At 44.3% G+C, this 17,908-nt stretch overlaps 1 protein-coding gene across 1 annotated transcript in view; it reads left to right on the forward strand.

Annotated features, from left to right (window-relative positions):
- The window catches only part of LOC124021182 (pleckstrin homology domain-containing family O member 1-like), a 51,985-nt gene extending 39,533 nt beyond the window's left edge, over positions 1-12,452 (forward strand). The window contains exons 5-6 of the mRNA XM_046336529.1: positions 7,624-7,725; positions 7,996-12,452. Of these exons, the coding sequence (XP_046192485.1) occupies positions 7,624-7,725; positions 7,996-8,784 (891 nt within the window). The 3' untranslated portion in view covers positions 8,785-12,452. The remainder of the gene's footprint in view (positions 1-7,623; positions 7,726-7,995) is intronic.
- The last annotated feature ends 5,456 nt before the right edge of the window (positions 12,453-17,908 follow it).

Below are 17,908 nucleotides of genomic sequence, written 5' to 3' on the forward strand. Positions count from 1 at the left end.
AGGTGGCCCAAACAGTACAGGTCCCTATCACACAGCTATAGATGGCCCAAACAGTACAGGTCCTTATCACACAGCTATAGATGGCCCAAACTGTACATGTCCCTATCACACAGCTATAGATGGCCCAAACAGTACATGTCCCTATCACACAGCTATAGATGGCCCAAACTGTGCATGTCCCTATCACACAGCTATAGATGGCCCAAACTGTACAGGTCCCTATCACACAGCTATAGATGGCCCAAACTGTACATGTCCCTGTCACACAGCTATATATGGCCCAAACTGTATAGGTCCCTATCACACAGCTATAGATGTCCCAAACTGTACAGGTCCCTATCACACAGCTATAGATGGCCCAAACAGTACAGGTCCCTATCACACAGCTATAGATGGCCCAAACAGTACAAGTCCCTATCACACAGCTATAGATGGCCCAAACTGTATAGGTCCCTATCACACAGCTATAGATGGCCCAAACTCTACATGTCCCTATCACACAGCTATAGATGGCCCAAACAGTACAGGTCCCTATCACACAGCTATAGATGGCCCAAACTGTACAAGTCCCTATCACACAGCTATAGATGGCCCAAACTGTACATGTCCCTATCACACAGCTATAGATGGCCCAAACTGTACATGTCCCTATCACACAGCTATAGATGGCCCAAACTGTACAGGTCCCTATCACACAGCTATAGATGGCCCAAACAGTACAGGTCCCTATCACACAGCTATAGATGGCCCAAACTGTACAGGTCCCTATCACACAGCTATAGATGGCCCAAACTGTACAGGTCCCTATCACACAGCTATAGATGGCCCAAACTGTACAGGTCCCTATCACACAGCTATAGATGGCCCAAACTGTACAGGTCCCTATCACACAGCTATAGATGTCCCAAACTGTACAGGTCCCTATCACACAGCTATAGATGGCCCAAACTGTACATGTCCCTATCACACAGCTATAGATGGCCCAAACTGTATGTCCCTATCACACAGCTATAGATGGCCCAAACTGTACAGGTCCCTATCACACAGCTATAGATGGCCCAAACAGTACATGTCCCTATCACACAGCTATAGATGGCCCAAACTGTACATGTCCCTATCACACAGCTATAGATGGCCCAAACTGTACAGGTCCCTATCACACAGCTATAGATTGCCCAAACAGTACATGTCCCTATCACACAGCTATAGATGGCCCAAACTGTACAGGTCCCTATCACACAGCTATAGATGGCCCAAATTGTACATGTCCCTATCACACAGCTATAGATGGCCCAAACTGTACATGTCCCTATCACACAGCTATAGATGGCCCAAACAGTACATGTCCCTATCACACAGCTATAGATGGCCCAAACAGTACATGTCCCTATCACACAGCTATAGATGGCCCAAACTGTACAGGTCCCTATCACACAGCTATAGATGGCCCAAACTGGACAGGTCCCTATCACACAGCTATATATGGCCCAAACTGTACAGGACCCTATCACACAGCTATATATGGCCCAAACTGTATAGGTCCCTATCACACAGCTATATATGGCCCAAACTGTATAGGTCCCTATCACACAGCTATATATGGCCCAAACTGTATAGGTCCCTATCACACAGCTATATATGGCCCAAACAGTACATGTCCCTATCACACAGCTATAGATGGCCCAAACAGTACATGTCCCTATCACACAGCTATAGATGGCCCAAACAGGACATGTCCCTATCACACAGCTATAGATGGCCCAAACAGTACATGTCCCTATCACACAGCTATAGATGGCCCAAACAGGACATGTCCCTATCACACAGCTATAGATGGCCCAAACAGTACATGTCCCTATCACACAGCTATAGATGGCCCAAACAGTACATGTCCCTATCACACAGCTATAGATGGCCCAAACTGTATAGGTCCCTATCACACAGCTATATATGGCCCAAACAGTACATGTCCCTATCACACAGCTATAGATGGCCCAAACAGTACATGTCCCTATCACACAGCTATAGATGGCCCAAACAGGACATGTCCCTATCACACAGCTATAGATGGCCCAAACAGTACATGTCCCTATCACACAGCTATAGATGGCCCAAACAGTACATGTCCCTATCACACAGCTATAGATGGCCCAAACTGTACAGGTCCCTATCACACAGCTATAGATGGCCCAAACTGTACATGTCCCTATCACTCAGCTATAGATGGCCCAAACTGTACAGGTCCCTATCACACAGCTATAGATGGCCCAAACAGTACATGTCCCTATCACTCAGCTATAGATGGCAGAAGCACTCTCACAATGACTATCCAAATCCATGTCATCACTGTTAAAGAAACAGAACGAATACAACATTGAGCTACTTTCACATAGAATAAAATACATTTAGAGGACAACTGGTCAGGCGTGTGGATGGACTCGGAACAACAGCACCAGCACTGTGAGAGATATCAATTACCTCCAGGGCTCCAGTGTCTCTGCTGATCAATGGCCTGATGACATCAGAGACGGGATTCACTCTTCCACCAGGATGGTGTTTCATTGCTCTCAACTGTAGGGTTATCGCAGGTGGAGTCCTACATGATGATACACACGTACTGTAGATCTATGTTGAAAAACCTGCATTGAATTGCAATGCAACATTGGTTGAAAGTGTTTTATACACATCATGTATGTGTATAATAGCAAACCAATAGCAAACCTAGTGCCCTGAAATACACCCTTATTTTAATTTTAGTTTAACCTTTATTTAACTAGGCAAGTCAGTAAAGAACAAATTCTTATTTACAATGATGGTCTAGGAACAGTGGATTAACTGCCTTGTTCAGGGCCACTTATACTGAACACAGTAGCCTGACAAGACAGTCACATGATTGGATGGCGTTTTAAAACATCCTCAAAAATTCTATTAAATCTGTGGATTCCTCCTGGTCAGCTGTATCACATAGAAATACTAGATTGACTCCAGAATATTGTCTTACAATAGAATAACTAGATACATGTTAACAATTGGTTGTGGGACAATTGCTGATCCAAGGTTTTTGTCAAAGGATGATAGATAAATAAATCTGGTTGAGTTTGGGTTTAGTCATTGGTTGTCATGTCAGAAAGAAAGAAGGCAGGTAATAGCTGTAACTGCATACATTACATGATTGTGGAGCGACAAGCTTACAAAATATCACAACAGTATGTTTAGCAGAACATAAAAGTTGCACCCATCATATAATCACCATTTAAACCCACTCTGTGTTATGTCCAACACCGAGATGGATCATGTTGGCAAACACCGGAGATGGATAATGTAGGCAAACACCGGAGATGTATCATGTAGGCAAACACCGGAGATGTATAATGTTGGCAAACACCGGAGATGTATCATGTAGGCAAACACCGGAGATGTATCATGTAGGCAAACACCGGAGATGGATCATGTAGGCAAATGCCCGAGATGTATAATGTTGGCAAACACCGGAGATGGATAATGCAGGCAAACACCGGAGATGTATAATGTTGGCAAACACCGAGATGTATAATGTTGGCAAACACCCGAGATGGATCATGTTGGCAAACACCGGAGATGTATAATGTTGGCAAACACCGGAGATGTATAATGTTGGCAAACACCGGAGATGTATCATGTAGGCAAACACCGGAGATGTATAATGTTGGCAAACACCGGAGATGGATCATGTAGGCAAATACCCGAGATGTATAATGTTGGCAAACACCGGAGATGTATCATGTAGGCAAATACCCGAGATGTATAATGTTAGCAAACACCGGAGATGTATAATGTTGGCAAACACCGGAGATGGATAATGTTGGCAAACACCCGAGATGTATAATGTTGGCAAACACCGAGATGTATAATGTTGGCAAACACCGGAGATGGATAATGTCTGCAAACACCGGAGATGTATAATGTCGGCAAACACCGGAGATGTATAATGTTGGCAAACACCGGAGATGGATAATGTTGGCAAACACCGAGATGTATAATGTTGGCAAACACCCAAGATTTATAATGTTGGCAAACACCGGAGATGGATAATGTTGGCAAACACCGAGATGTATAATGTTGGCAAACACCTGAGATGTATAATGTTGGCAAACACCCAAGATGTATAATGTTGGCAAACACCGAGATGTATAATGTTGGCAAACACCCAAGATGGATCATGTTGGCCAGCTCCGGAGAATGATAATGTTGGCAAACACCGGAGATGGATCATGTTGGCAAACACCGGAGATGGATAATGTTGGCAAACACCGGAGATGGATAATTTTGGCAAACACTGGAGATGGATCATGTAGGAAAACACCGGAGATGGATAATGTAGGCAAACACCGGAGATGGATAATGTTTGCAAACACCGGAGATGGATAATGTTGGCAAACACCGGAGATGGATAATGTTGGCAAACACCGGAGATGGATAATGTTGGCAAACACCGGAGATGGATCATGTAGGCAAACACCGGAGATGGATAATGTTGGCAAACACCGGAGATGGATAATGTTGGCAAACACCGGAGATGGATCATGTAGGCAAACACCGGAGATGGATCATGTAGGCAAACACCGGAGATGTATCATGTTGGCAAACACCGGAGATGGATCATGTAGGCAAACACCGGAGATGGATAATGGATCATGTTGGCAAACAAATTAATTTCACCTTTATTTAAGAACATTTGTTAATTTTTTTATTTCACCTTTATTTAACCAGGTAGGCCAGTTGAGAACAAGTTCTCATTTACAATTGCGACCTGGCCAAGATAAAGCAAAGCAGTGTGACACAAACAACAACACAAAGTTACACATGGAATAAACAAACGCACAGTCAATAACACAATAGAAAAAAATCTATATACAATGTATGCAAATGAGGTAAGATTAGGGAGGTAAGGCAATAAATAGGCCGTAGTGGTGAAGTAATTACAATTTAGCAATTAAACACTGGAGTGATAGATGTGCAGAAGATGAATGTGCAAGTAGAGATACTGGGGTGCAAAGGAGCACAAATAAATAACAATATTGTAACGGTTGTCTGCATGGGAAAGAGAGTCGGACCAAAATGCGGCGTGTAGATTGTGATTCATGTTTATTCAACTGAAGCAACACGAATCTAAATACAAACACTACAAAACAATAAACGTATAACGAAAACCGAAACAGCCTAATACTGGTGCACATACACACAGAACAAGGACATCAAGACACTAAGGACAATCACCCACAAAACCCAACACCAAACAGGCTACCTAAATATGGTTCCCAATCAGAGACAATGATGAACACCTGACAAACCAGATGTAACATAGAATGCCCACTCAGCTCACACCCTGACCAACCAAAACATAGAAACATGCAAAGCAAACTATGGTCAGGGTGTGACAAATATGGGGATGAGGTAGTTGGATGGGCTATTTACAGATGGGCTGTGTACAGTGCAATGATCTGTGAGCTGCTCTGACAGCTGATGCTTAAATTAGTGAGGGAGATATGAGTCTCCAGCTTCAGTGATTTTTGAAATTCGTTTCAGTCATTGGCAGCACAGAACTAGGAGTTTATGTACAATTGACGGCCTACACCGGCCAAACCCGGACGACGCTGGGCCAATTGTGCACCGCCCTATGGGACTCTCAATCACAGCTGGTTGTGATGCAGCCTGGATAGCTAACCTAGTGCTCTTAACTACACACTTGTGCTGGTCATCTCCATCTTTTCTCGTTCCACCTGATAATGTAATGGTTAAAAGCTTTCAGATCCAATTGACAATTATGACATTGATATTAGACATAAAATCCCAGCGGATAAAATATGACATGTTGCTTAGTCCCACTAGCCAGTGAATAAACTACACTCCAGCTGAACTCACTTCATCAGTGGAGACGGTGTTATCACCAGATGACAGTGCAGACGTGTTGGTCATCAGTGTAGCTATAGGTTAGCTATGGGTTAGCTATATGTTAGCTATAGGTTAGCTATAGGTTAGCTATATGTTAGCTATAGGTTAGCTATAGGTTAGCTATGGGTTAGCTATATGTTAGCTATAGGTTAGCTATAGGTTAGCTATAGGTTAGCTATAGGTTAGCTATAGGGCTGAACTCACTTCATCAGTGGAGACGGTGTTATCACCAGATGACAGTGCAGACGTGTTGGTCATCAGTGTAGCTATATGTTAGCTATAGGTTAGCTATAGGTTAGCTATATGTTAGCTATAGGTTAGCTATAGGTTAGCTATAGGTTAGCTATAGGGCTGAGCTCACTTCATCAGTGGAGACAGTGTTATCACCAGATGACAGTGCAGACGTGTTGGTCATCAGTGTAGCTATGTGTTAGCTATAGGTTAGCTATATGTTAGCTATAGGTTAGCTATATGTTAACTATAGGTTAGCTATATGTTAGCTATAGGTTAGCTATAGGGCTGAGCTCACTTCATCAGTGGAGACGGTGTTATCACCAGATGACAGTGCAGACGTGTTGGTCATCAGTGTAGCTATATGTTAGCTATATGTTAGCTATATGTTAGCTATAGGTTAGCTATAGGTTAGCTATAGGTTAGCTATAGGTTAGCTATATGTTAGCTATAGGTTAGCTATAGGTTAGCTATAGGTTAGCTATAGGTTAGCTATAGGTTAGCTATATGTTAGCTATATGTTAGCTATAGGTTAGCTATAGGTTAGCTATAGGGCTGAACTCACTTCATCAGTGGAGACGGTGTTATCACCAGATGACAGTGCAGACGTGTTGGTCATCAGTGTAGCTATATGTTAGCTATATGTTAGCTATAGGTTAGCTATAGGTTAGCTATATGTTAGCTATAGGTTAGCTATATGTTAGCTATAGGGCTGAGCTCACTTCATCAGTGGAGACAGTGTTATCACCAGATGACAGTGCAGACGTGTTGGTCATCAGTGTAGCTATATGTTAGCTATATGTTAGCTATATGTTAGCTATAGGTTAGCTATAGGTTAGCTATAGGTTAGCTATAGGGCTGAACTCACTTCATCAGTGGACACAGTGTTATCACTAGATGACAGTGCAGACGTGTTGGTCATCAGTGTAGCTATAGGTTAGCTATAGGGCTGAACTCACTTCATCAGTGGACACAGTGTTATCACTAGTTAACAGTGCAGATGTTTTGGTTGTCAGTGTAGCTATAGGTTAGCTATAGGTTATCTATAGGTTAGCGGCCTGTTTCCCAAGGACTTATGCAAATTGTTGTGGCCCATTTGGCCCAGTGAATCTCATGCCTGTAGATAATCAATCCATGATTAGGTCTATAATACTGATCAATAAACTACCCAACCCACTCCGACACAAACACAGCCCTCAGGCTAATGTGAAAGCATGCATCCCCTCACTCCACATGTGACTGTTCCATTATCTCTCACTCTCTCTCTCTCTCTCTCTCTCTCTCTCTCTCTCTCTCTCTCTCTCTCTCTCTCTCTCTCTCTCTCTCTCTCTCTCCCTCTATTTCTCCTTTATCTCCCTCTCTCTCTCCTTTATCTCTCTCCCTCCCCCTCTCTCTCTCTCTCTCTCTCTCTCTCTCTCTCTCTCTCTCTTTCATCTTTCTTTTTTTCTTGCTTTCTTTCAGGTCATGGTTGAGGATGAAAACCTTCTGTCCCATCTCACACGGGACAGGGCTAAGATCCCTCACACACGGCGCCTGCCTACACGAGGACACATCATGGCTGTGGTAGGTATCCTGCTTCTCCTGGCCTGTCTTATCTTAGCCCTCCTTATTACCGGCTGGTTGGAGACAATTCCAACTCTGTCAATTGAGCTTTAATTCAATGAGTCAGTTGGACATGGTGATGATCAAACTACTTTCAACTGGAATTTTTCATTAGTTTAATCCAATTCATTTCCTAACTTAACTAAATCACAATGGGCCTTACCCTGATCTCAGTGTTTCTTACGGTGTCTAATATCACTAACAGACTGTTTCTCCTTGCTCCGTATCCAGGCCTCCACTTCTACCTCTGACGGCATGTTGACCCTTGACCTGATCCAGGAGGAGGACAGCCCCAGCACAGACAGCCAGGACACCTGTGACAAGAGCTTCCGGGCCAACCTGGACAAATCCACTCAGCTCGACTGCCTCAGGTCCAAAACAGAGGGTGCCATCAGTAGCATCTGTCTAACGCCTCCCACAGAGGTCACTGGGAAGTCCCAGAGCCTGCCGCGCGATACCGGGGTCACCTGGGACGATAAACAGCAACTTCAGAGCCCGATGGGGAAGTCCTGCACTCCTCAGCCAGGCAAGAGGCTCACACCGGCCGAGAAAAGCCGCTGCGCCTCCATGGACGAGATCCTCTCACACTCCGGGACACAGGCCACCAAACCCAGGACATCCATCCCCCGCTCTGCCACCTCTGCCCCCCCGGGCAACCTGCCGCCCATCAGCCAGCTGCAGGACCTAATCGCTCAGAAGCTGGAGAGAACTCAGGAGCTGCTGATGCAGGTGCAGGGGGCGAAGGGGGAGGAGGTAGAGCGGGGGAAGGGGAAAGGGAAGGACTCGCCAGGTTCCAAGGGCTCCAAGGGTTCCTCGGACGGGGCCCGGGCGGAGGCAGAGAGGCTGCTGAAGGAGGCAGCGTCCACATGGGGTCAGGCCAAGGATGTTCTAGAGGAGGTGAAGGAGCTGAGGGCGCTCTACCGTCAGCTGGACTCGCTGCCCACCACCCATGCCTCCCTCTCACCCCTCACACCCTCCAACAGCTGCAAGCAGACTGACTACAGGAAGAGCATGATGTGACCGTCAGAGAACTCAACACAGACTGGACTATGAATCCCTGAGCAAAAAAACAACTCAACATGCAAAGCCACAATATTGTTAAATATGTCTGTTTCTCTCCTTCTGTGTTCTTTCACTTTATTGATGCTGTGACAAAGTGAGGCCATTCAGTTGCCCAACGACGTCCCCTGTGCTTGACCACTGTGCCCTTAGATGTCTGCTTGATGAAGGGTGCGGGGGGCAAAGGGAAGGGGCCAATCTAGGGACTCAGGTACATGTTGACCAGGGAGTCTCTCTGTATTGACCTGCTGATGAAAGACCTTGTGATGCTGCAGTGTTGTTTTCCTCCGCGTTGGTTGTCAAAGAGGGGATGTTGCAAGGTTTGGGCGGGAATCAGAAGGGCTCTGCTCTCCAGGGACAGACACACAGTGGTTGAGGATGACTCAGGTTACAGGAAGGAAACATGGTGTCCAGACCAGCCCGTATGTTGGGAATGTCAATGTTTTCCTTTTTCTGTTACACAACACACTGGAAGGTTGGTCTGAGCCAGATTCCCAACGAACACCAATCTAAAAACCAACAGCAGCCCACCGTACAGTACAGCATTCTCCCTCCCTCCCTCTGCTGCTCTGGGAATGGAGCTCAGTGGACTCTTCATCTCTGCTGGTCCATTATGATTCACAGGGACAAGGGGAACCAGTTCACATAGTCAGAACTAACTGGTGTTCCATAGGGTGTTTCTGTCTGTTCCATGAGCCATATGATACAGTCAAAATGGAGGACGTCTGTCTGGGTTGTGTTGTTACTAGATGGTACATACTAGGACAGGGCTGTTCCTTTCCTGTAGGCCGACAGCCAGTTGTCTTCAGCCAGTTGCCACTGCAGCCATTGATTCTCATGCTGCTGTAGAGCCATGGAGCCGGGATGGCATCTGTGTGTGTCTGGTGTGAGTGGTGATGATCATGCTACTGTAGAGCCATGGAGCCGGGATGGCGTCTGTGTGTGTCTGGTGGGAGTGGTGATGATCATGCTACTGTAGAGCCATGGAGCCGGGATGGCGTCTGTGTGTGTCTGGTGGGATTGGTAATGATCATGCTACTGTAGAGCCATGGAGTCGGGATGGCGTCTGTGTGTGTCTGGTGGGATTGGTGATGATCATGCTACTGTAGAGCCATGGAACCGGGATGGCGTCTGTGTGTGTCTGGTGGGAGTGGTGATGATCATGCTACTGTAGAGCCATGGAGCCGGGATGGCGTCTGTGTGTGTCTGGTGTGAGTGATGATTATCATGCTACTGTAGAGCCATGGAGCCGGGATGGCGTCTGTGTGTGTCTGGTGGGAGTGGTGATGATCATGCTACTGTAGAGCCATGGAGCCGGGATGGCGTCTGTGTGTGTCTGGTGTGAGTGGTGATGATCATGCTACTGTAGAGCCATGGAGCCGGGATGGCGTCTGTGTGTGTCTGGTGTGAGTGGTGATTATCATGCTACTGTAGAGCCATGGAGCCGGGATGGCGTCTGTGTGTGTCTGATATGAGTGGGAGGCATGACATAGAGGTCAGATGCAGTACTGAGGAGAGGAACCACTTGTAAGTGATTTGCTAAAATAGTAATAATAACAGAATTGCACTATGAAGGAAGGCTGTAAAACAAGAGGATGAAACTGGTGGGTGAAAACTGGAGAGAACAGATGTGTCTAATATGGCTTTTCATTCTGTTCTACGTATTTGTTACGACAATCTAGTGTTTGTAGAAACATACAGGCTGCATAGTTCCAATGCCTTGATACCTAAGACAGTCGCTCAACTCGCTACTCTTTGAAAATCCGAGCTTCTCAAAGGTACAATGTGTGTAAACAATGCTGTTGATGAACGCATCCCTCCGGCTAGCAGCGGCCAATGGACTACGTCGCCTGATCAAAACATCCAGTGCGTCTCTCCAGAGCACCCCGTCTTGTTTTATAGTCAGCAGCTACATATGTTATGTGTTTGCACAGTGCTGTGGAAATGGTTCGCTCTGGACTGTCAGACAGACAACAAAAACAGTGTTATGATTATGTTGTTATCATTGTTTGTGTTTTTTATTTGTTTAAAATGCTTTTATAGGATGATTTAAGGCACGCTTTAGAGAAAAAAATGGCCGGGGCATTCTAGAACGTTCAGGCTCTTAGAATGCTCAACTGGAAACTCTGCATATTGTAGTGTTACTCTGTTTGTTTAACCAGCAACCACAACCCAATAACACAAGTCAAAAATCATTAACGTTGAAGTTGAAGTTGGATATGGACATAAAAGAGGGTGAGGTGAGAAAGGTATGTTAGAAAGAACACAACAGGAAACATTGAACTGAGTAGGCCAGAAACAATATTTTTAGTAGTACGTCTATTATTGTTGTTGTTATTTCGTTTTATCTGGGATGAAGTACTATCTTGTGTGAGGCTGAACACAAAACCTTACGTTTGTGCAATCCTGAAAAGATTGATATGACCGCCGATGCACTGTACATACTCGGAGCAGTTTGAATCATCTCAAAGGATGTTGCTGTATTTTCTTATTGCGTTGCATTATGATGGAGACGGAAGTGGCTTTGCTTTGCAATGAAGTTCATCACTTCTGGACTGTCAAAGTACTTGAGACATAACCACTTGTGCAATTATAACAATCAGCCTAATTCAGACAACCAGTGTTCTACATTGAATGTTTGCTTTTTTAAGTCAAAACCTAGCCGAGAATTGTAATAAAATGATTTTTGTATGTCCATTCAGAAGAATACCCTACTGGAATATAGGGCTGGTTTTCATAGGAAATGCTGAGGTAGGAAGTGATTGATCCAAGCATTGTTTTTGTGGCAGCAATAACACCATCTTCAAGCTATGCCAAAGATAATATGGCTGTACAAGGAAATACAATTATTCCCATTGAAATACTTTGATCATGTAAATAAGGATGTTTCATATTTTCTAGTTGACAATGTGAATGTCAGCCTACTTGTTCTGACAACCATACCACATGTTGTGTGAAATGGATGGTCACACCAACTCCAACCTTAATAATCCATCAAACACCAAGTCAATTTACCCTCTTCTACAGCTGGCAATGCATTCTGGGATATAATAATATATGCCATTTGGCAAACAGTTTTTATGTATGGGTGGCCCCTGGAACCGAACCCTCAGGTATGGCAGTACAAGCACCATGCTCTACCACCTGAGCCATACAGGACCAGGATACAGGATCTGTGGCCACAAGTTGTGAAATCCAGCCAATATTGGCCACACATGGTCACACACAAACGCATAACATTCAATCAAGACTGTTTTCTTATTTCTGTAAGGTGAAATGTCTTCCTTCGTTTAATGTATGACATGTTATGTTGTCATATTTTCAGTTTCCTTTCCAATTTTGTTCACCAAATGTGGGTCTGGCACCAAAACAGTAGCTACCGCAGCCTTAAATACCAAGAGGAATGTAGGAAAGTTACTCAGCAACTACAATGATTGTCCCTCAGCTATTTACAAAATCCTAATTCTTGTGCATTATGGATGAGATGAAGATTGTACCATAGGAATACAATAGCAGAGTACGAGCTAGGTGGATTACTAGATGGGAATGGAGAAGGCATTGTACACAGACTCAGAGGTTTAAATCCTGCTCCCTCAGGGTTCCATTTTAATAAATTGTGCTAAACAAAAGAAATGGAGGATTTACTTTCTCTTCATTTTTGACCAAATCTGTTCAAGAGCATTTGAAACTTCACTCACACTCTCTGCCAGTCTGTAGAAACTGTATGTACATGCACACATACATACATACATACACACACACACACACACACACACACACACACACACACACACACACACACACACACACACACACACACACACACACACACACACACACACACACACACACACACACACACACACACACACACACACACACACACACACACACACACACACACACACACACACTAGTCCGACACAGACAGACAGAGAGCTGGGCCTACGGCATGACGGACTGTGTGTTATCATCCTCCTGTGTTGTCACTACTAAAGACAGTACAGAGATGATGGCACCTCCTTAAAACTGGGTGAGAGATCCTGACAGTGATTTTCAATGAGACACAAAAATAGACCACAGAAATGAAGAAGCCAGAACACAGCCGAGGGAAGTCTACTGTGAGAATAGAATACATCCAATACATCCTCTACCCAATGCACACTTAAATATGCATAAATATTACCCTGTCTTTCTCTCGCTCTGTCTCTCTCTCGCTCTCTCTTTCTGTCTTTTGTTCTCTCTCATTCTCTTGCTCTCTCTCTGCCTCTCTTTCTCAACTCTCGCGCACTCTTTCTCGCTCACTTTCTGTCTCTCATTCTCTCTCTCTCTCTCTCTCTCGCTGTCTCTCTCTTTTTCTCTCTGTCTCTCTCTCTCTCGCTGTCTCTCTCTTTCTCTCTCTGTCTCTCTCTCTCTCTCTCGGTCTGTGGAGATCCTGACACTCCATAGGGCAGAATCCCTCCCAGAGGGCAGCAGGCCCCTGTGGTCTCCACGCCAAGCCCTGCTCATTAAACACATGAGAGAGGTCCCTCTGCCTCCTCAAATTAGGACTGACGCTGCTCTGCTGCGTGACTAACTACAGTCACACTCCAGATGTCAGCACTTCATCCAACAGCGCAACAGACAAGAAGAAGCTTGCTGTCACCACGAGTCTAATGGGTGTATATGATTTTATGAGCGACACTCTGCGTTGACTTACACATTGAGGAAGAAAAGCATCTCATGGTCACCTCAAGCATCATTGAGGTATTTGTTGAGCACACGTGTTACCGTCATTGTAGGCCGTCATTGTAAATCAGAATTTGTTCTTAATTAACTGACTTGCCTAGTTAAATAAAGGTTCAATAAAATATATATATATAAACTCAGCAAAAAAGAAACGTCCTCTCACTGTCAACTGTGTTTATTTTCAGCAAACTTAACATGTGTAAATATTTGTATGAACATAACCAGATTCAACAACTGAGAGATAAACTGAACAAGTTCCACAGACATGTGACTAACAGAAATGGAATAATGTGTCCCTGAACAAAGAGGGGGTCAAAATCCAAAGTAACAGTCGTTATCTGGTGTGGCCACCAGCTGCATTAAGTACTGCAGTGCATCTCCTCCTCAAGGGCTGCACCAGATTTGCCAGTTCTTACTGTGAGACGTTACCCCACTCTTCCACCAAGGCACCTGCAAGATCCCGGACATTTCTGGGGAGAATGGCCCTAGCCCTCACCCTCCGATCCAACAGGTCCCAGATATGCTCAATAGGATTGAGGTCCGGGCTCTTCGCTGGCCATGGCAGAACACTGACAATCCTGTCTTGCAGGAAATCACACACAGAACGAGGTGGAGGTGGCTGGTGGCATTGTCATGCTGGAGGGTCATGTCAGGATGAGCCTTCAGGTAGGGTACCACATGAGGGAGGAGGATGTCTTCCCTGTAACGCACCATTGAGATTGCCTGTAATGACAACAAGCTCAGTCCGATGAAGCTGTGACACATCGCCACAAACCATAACCGACCCTCCACCTCCAAATCGATCCTGCTCCAGAGTACAGGCCTCAGTGTAATGCTCATTCCTTTGACGATAAACGCGAATCCGACCATCACACCCGGTGAGTCAAGACCGCGACTTGTCAGTGCTTTCTGGTCCAGCGATGGTGGGTTTGTGCCCATAGGCGACGTTGTTGCCGGTGATGTCTGGTGAGGACCTGCTTTACAACAGGCCTACAAGCCCTCAGTACAGCCTCTCTCAACCTATTGCGGACAGTCTGAGCACTGATGGAGGGATTGTGCGATCCTGGTGTAACTCGGGCAGTTCTTGTTGCCATCCTGTGCCTGTCCCGCAGGTGTCATGCCTCCTTGCAGCATGCCTAAGGCACGTTCATGCAGATAAGCAGGGACCCTGGGCATCTTTCTTTTGCTGTTTTTCAGAGTCAGTAGAAAGGCCTCTTTAGTGTCCTAAGTTTTCATAACTGTGACCTTAATTGCCTACCGTCTCTAAGCTGTTAGTGTCTTAACGACTGTTCCATAGGTTCATTAATTGTTTATGATTCATTGAACAAGCATGGGAAACAGGGTTTAAACCCTTTACAATGAAGATCTGTGAAGTTATTTGGATTTATTTGGAAAACAAGGTCCTGAAAAAGGTATGTTTATTTTTTTGCTGAGTTTACAAATACAATCAGTGGGAATAAGGGCAAGGTGTGCGCAATGAAAGTTCCAGAGGGATCCGTGACATGTAGGCTCTCCCATGAAGCATCTCTTCACTCCTAAGGCAGAACACCTTGTTGTGGTCCTTCCAATTCTGGAAGGCAAATATATGCAAATCAAAGGCAGACCCAGAGAGCAGCAGCTTTGCATGGTTCCCACAACATGAGCTCTTTACCCAGAATGCCTGTTGGCAGGATATCTGTCTCACTCCCATCATGCAGTGTGGTAAAATGAAACAGCTTGAGTTGGACTGGAAAACCAGTGTGGAAACAGCATTAGAGTAAAATTTAAAAGGAGAAATGTGCAACATATGCTGCAGTATTCTTTGAGGTGGTATAAGTCAATATGGCTACATGGCAAGGAGAGGTCTCTCTGGCAGAACATAGATGGAGTCGTATATTGGGTTTGGACACACGTTGTTAGCACCAGAAAAAGATTTGTTGCTATGTAATACTTTATTACATTATATAGCATGGATTGCTTAAATGTTTTGACAATTCTGACTCTTCATGTTTGAGAAAACACATGAAAGACAGAGTTCTTGGAACATCAATCACAAGGAGATCACAGACACTAGTTGGATAAACCCCCACGTTTTTCACATTGTTTTTCACCACAAGAAAATGTAATGTCTGAGTGAAAATGATGGAACTGAGCCAAGAACGCTAAATTTAAGTTCTTAGGCTGATCTGAACAGAGCCATAACACCGTCTGAGACAGACAGACCAGACCACCGTGTGTGTGTTGCTGAGAGGAGCGTGATCGGCTCTGCCTCTATTATTTCTAGACACAGTCCGTGACTAAGTTAATTGGGGGAAAACACCAGCCTGATCTCATAGACTAAACGTAAAATAGTAAATGTAAATTTGAGTTACTCAAATAGTATGATATGTTATGTTTGGTATTGTAACATAATACAGAATGTTACTTAAGGCAAAAACAAAAGGAGATTGGTCATGGTGGATGGTTGGGCGTATAATGCGAATGTCTAGCAACCCAAAGGTTGCATATTCAAATCTCATCACAGACAACTTTAGCTAGTTAACAACTTTGCAACTACTTACTCATTTTTACCTACTTTGCAACTACTTAGCTAACCATTCCCCTAATGATAACCTTAACCCTTTAACGTAACTCCTACCCTAATTTAATTCTAACCTTAAAGGGTAGTATGAATGACATCAATGTAACAACACAGTGTGCTCAAAGACTTAGTAACTTAGTTGTAGCCATGATCTGGTTACCTATACAAATGTAGTTATGTTTTTGGGTTATTACATATTTATTCATTTGTTTCTGGATATCTTCTTAACTACCCACAATTAACTATTTCTCAACGTCATATGGAGGATCTACTCAATGCTACCAAGTTTGTATGCTAGTGCGGCAGCTAGCTCAAGCTCGCTAACGTTACCCACATCCCATGCTGTTCACAGACTTTGTGGCTGTTTTATCTAGTGAGAACCCGTTAGCACGGCAGGCTCTGGTGTCATTTTGCTGTGGGGTCAAAACGAAAGAGAATATCATACATGCTGGCTCTTATTGTGTAGTACCGTGCCTGTTCTCCTTTTTGTTTTGTCAACTTTTCAGCATGTTCTCTGTGAAGAAGGCTACGGGAGTTTTGTAACTTTTTCCACCTTAGCAGAATCTATTTGCTTTTGATTTTTCTCTCTATATAGCTATTGGATGTTCCTGACTCTCCCTCGGCCTGGTGAAGCGCCAACCTCCCCCTCGCTTGGTATCGAACTCAGCCTGCACTCTTTTAAAAGTTTTACCATCGAATGGGCCTGAGCCATCAATCTGTAAATTTCTGCTCTCTCTTCGCTTTTAATCTGTGATTATATTTTAGTTGTGTTGTGTTAGTTGTGTTCAAGCTGGTCTACTGTAGTTGGGCTCTAGCTTGCAGACCATAACCGTGGTGGTTGGCTAGGCTGGCTAGGCTAATAGCAAGTTGGCTAAATAGCTAACATTGGCTAGCTTTCTGGCTAAGATAACTGCATGTAGCTAATATTCTTTGATAACTGGTTAGTATCAGGTATCAAGGTAAGACCCAAGTGCAGACTTTGTGAAGTAACCATGTTTATTGTAACCACAGGGGCAGGCAAACGACAGGACAGCAGGTAGGCTCAGGGTCAGGGACAGACAAGGGTGAAAAACCAGGAGGATGAGAAAATGAGAGACTGGGAAAAACAGGAGTAGACAGGAAAAACGCTGATAAGCTTGACAAACAAGATGAACTGGCAACGAACAGACAGAGAACACAGGTATAAATACACAGGGTATAATTGGGAAGATGGGCGACACGTGGAGGGGAGTGGAGACAAGCACACGGACAGGTGAAACAGATCCGGGCGTGACAGTTAGATGGCATTATATATTTCCAAAACGTTGGTTTACTTTACTTTTCAACTTGTTATGTTTACACATGTTAAGTTTGCTGAAAATAAACGCAGTTGACAGTGAGAGGACACTTCTTTTTTTGCTGAGTTTATATATGTCCTTTGTTTACCATGGTGCTGTCAATTATTGTCACAATGTCCGTTGGTGTGTGTGAGTACCTGTGCTGTGTGTTTGGGCTTTCGTGCCATTGTGGATTGCGCAGATGATTACAGGTCTCGTCCCGTGTGATAATCATTGTGCGTTAGTGTTATCTATTCAAGGTGCTCCTTGCTCTTTTGTTTGGGTTTCAACCCTGTGTTTTTGTTACTTGTTTGTTTGGTCTTCGTCCCGTGCCTTTACAGAGCACGACGTAATTTGGTGCGTAATAAATAAATAAAATATTACGCATTCCTGCACCTGTCTCCCAAATAATTTATATCAGCGTGACACTATATATATATATATATATATATATATATATATATATATATATATATATATA

This window comes from Oncorhynchus gorbuscha, unplaced genomic scaffold (genome assembly GCF_021184085.1).
Source record: "Oncorhynchus gorbuscha isolate QuinsamMale2020 ecotype Even-year unplaced genomic scaffold, OgorEven_v1.0 Un_scaffold_1079, whole genome shotgun sequence".
Taxonomy (NCBI): domain Eukaryota; kingdom Metazoa; phylum Chordata; class Actinopteri; order Salmoniformes; family Salmonidae; genus Oncorhynchus; species Oncorhynchus gorbuscha.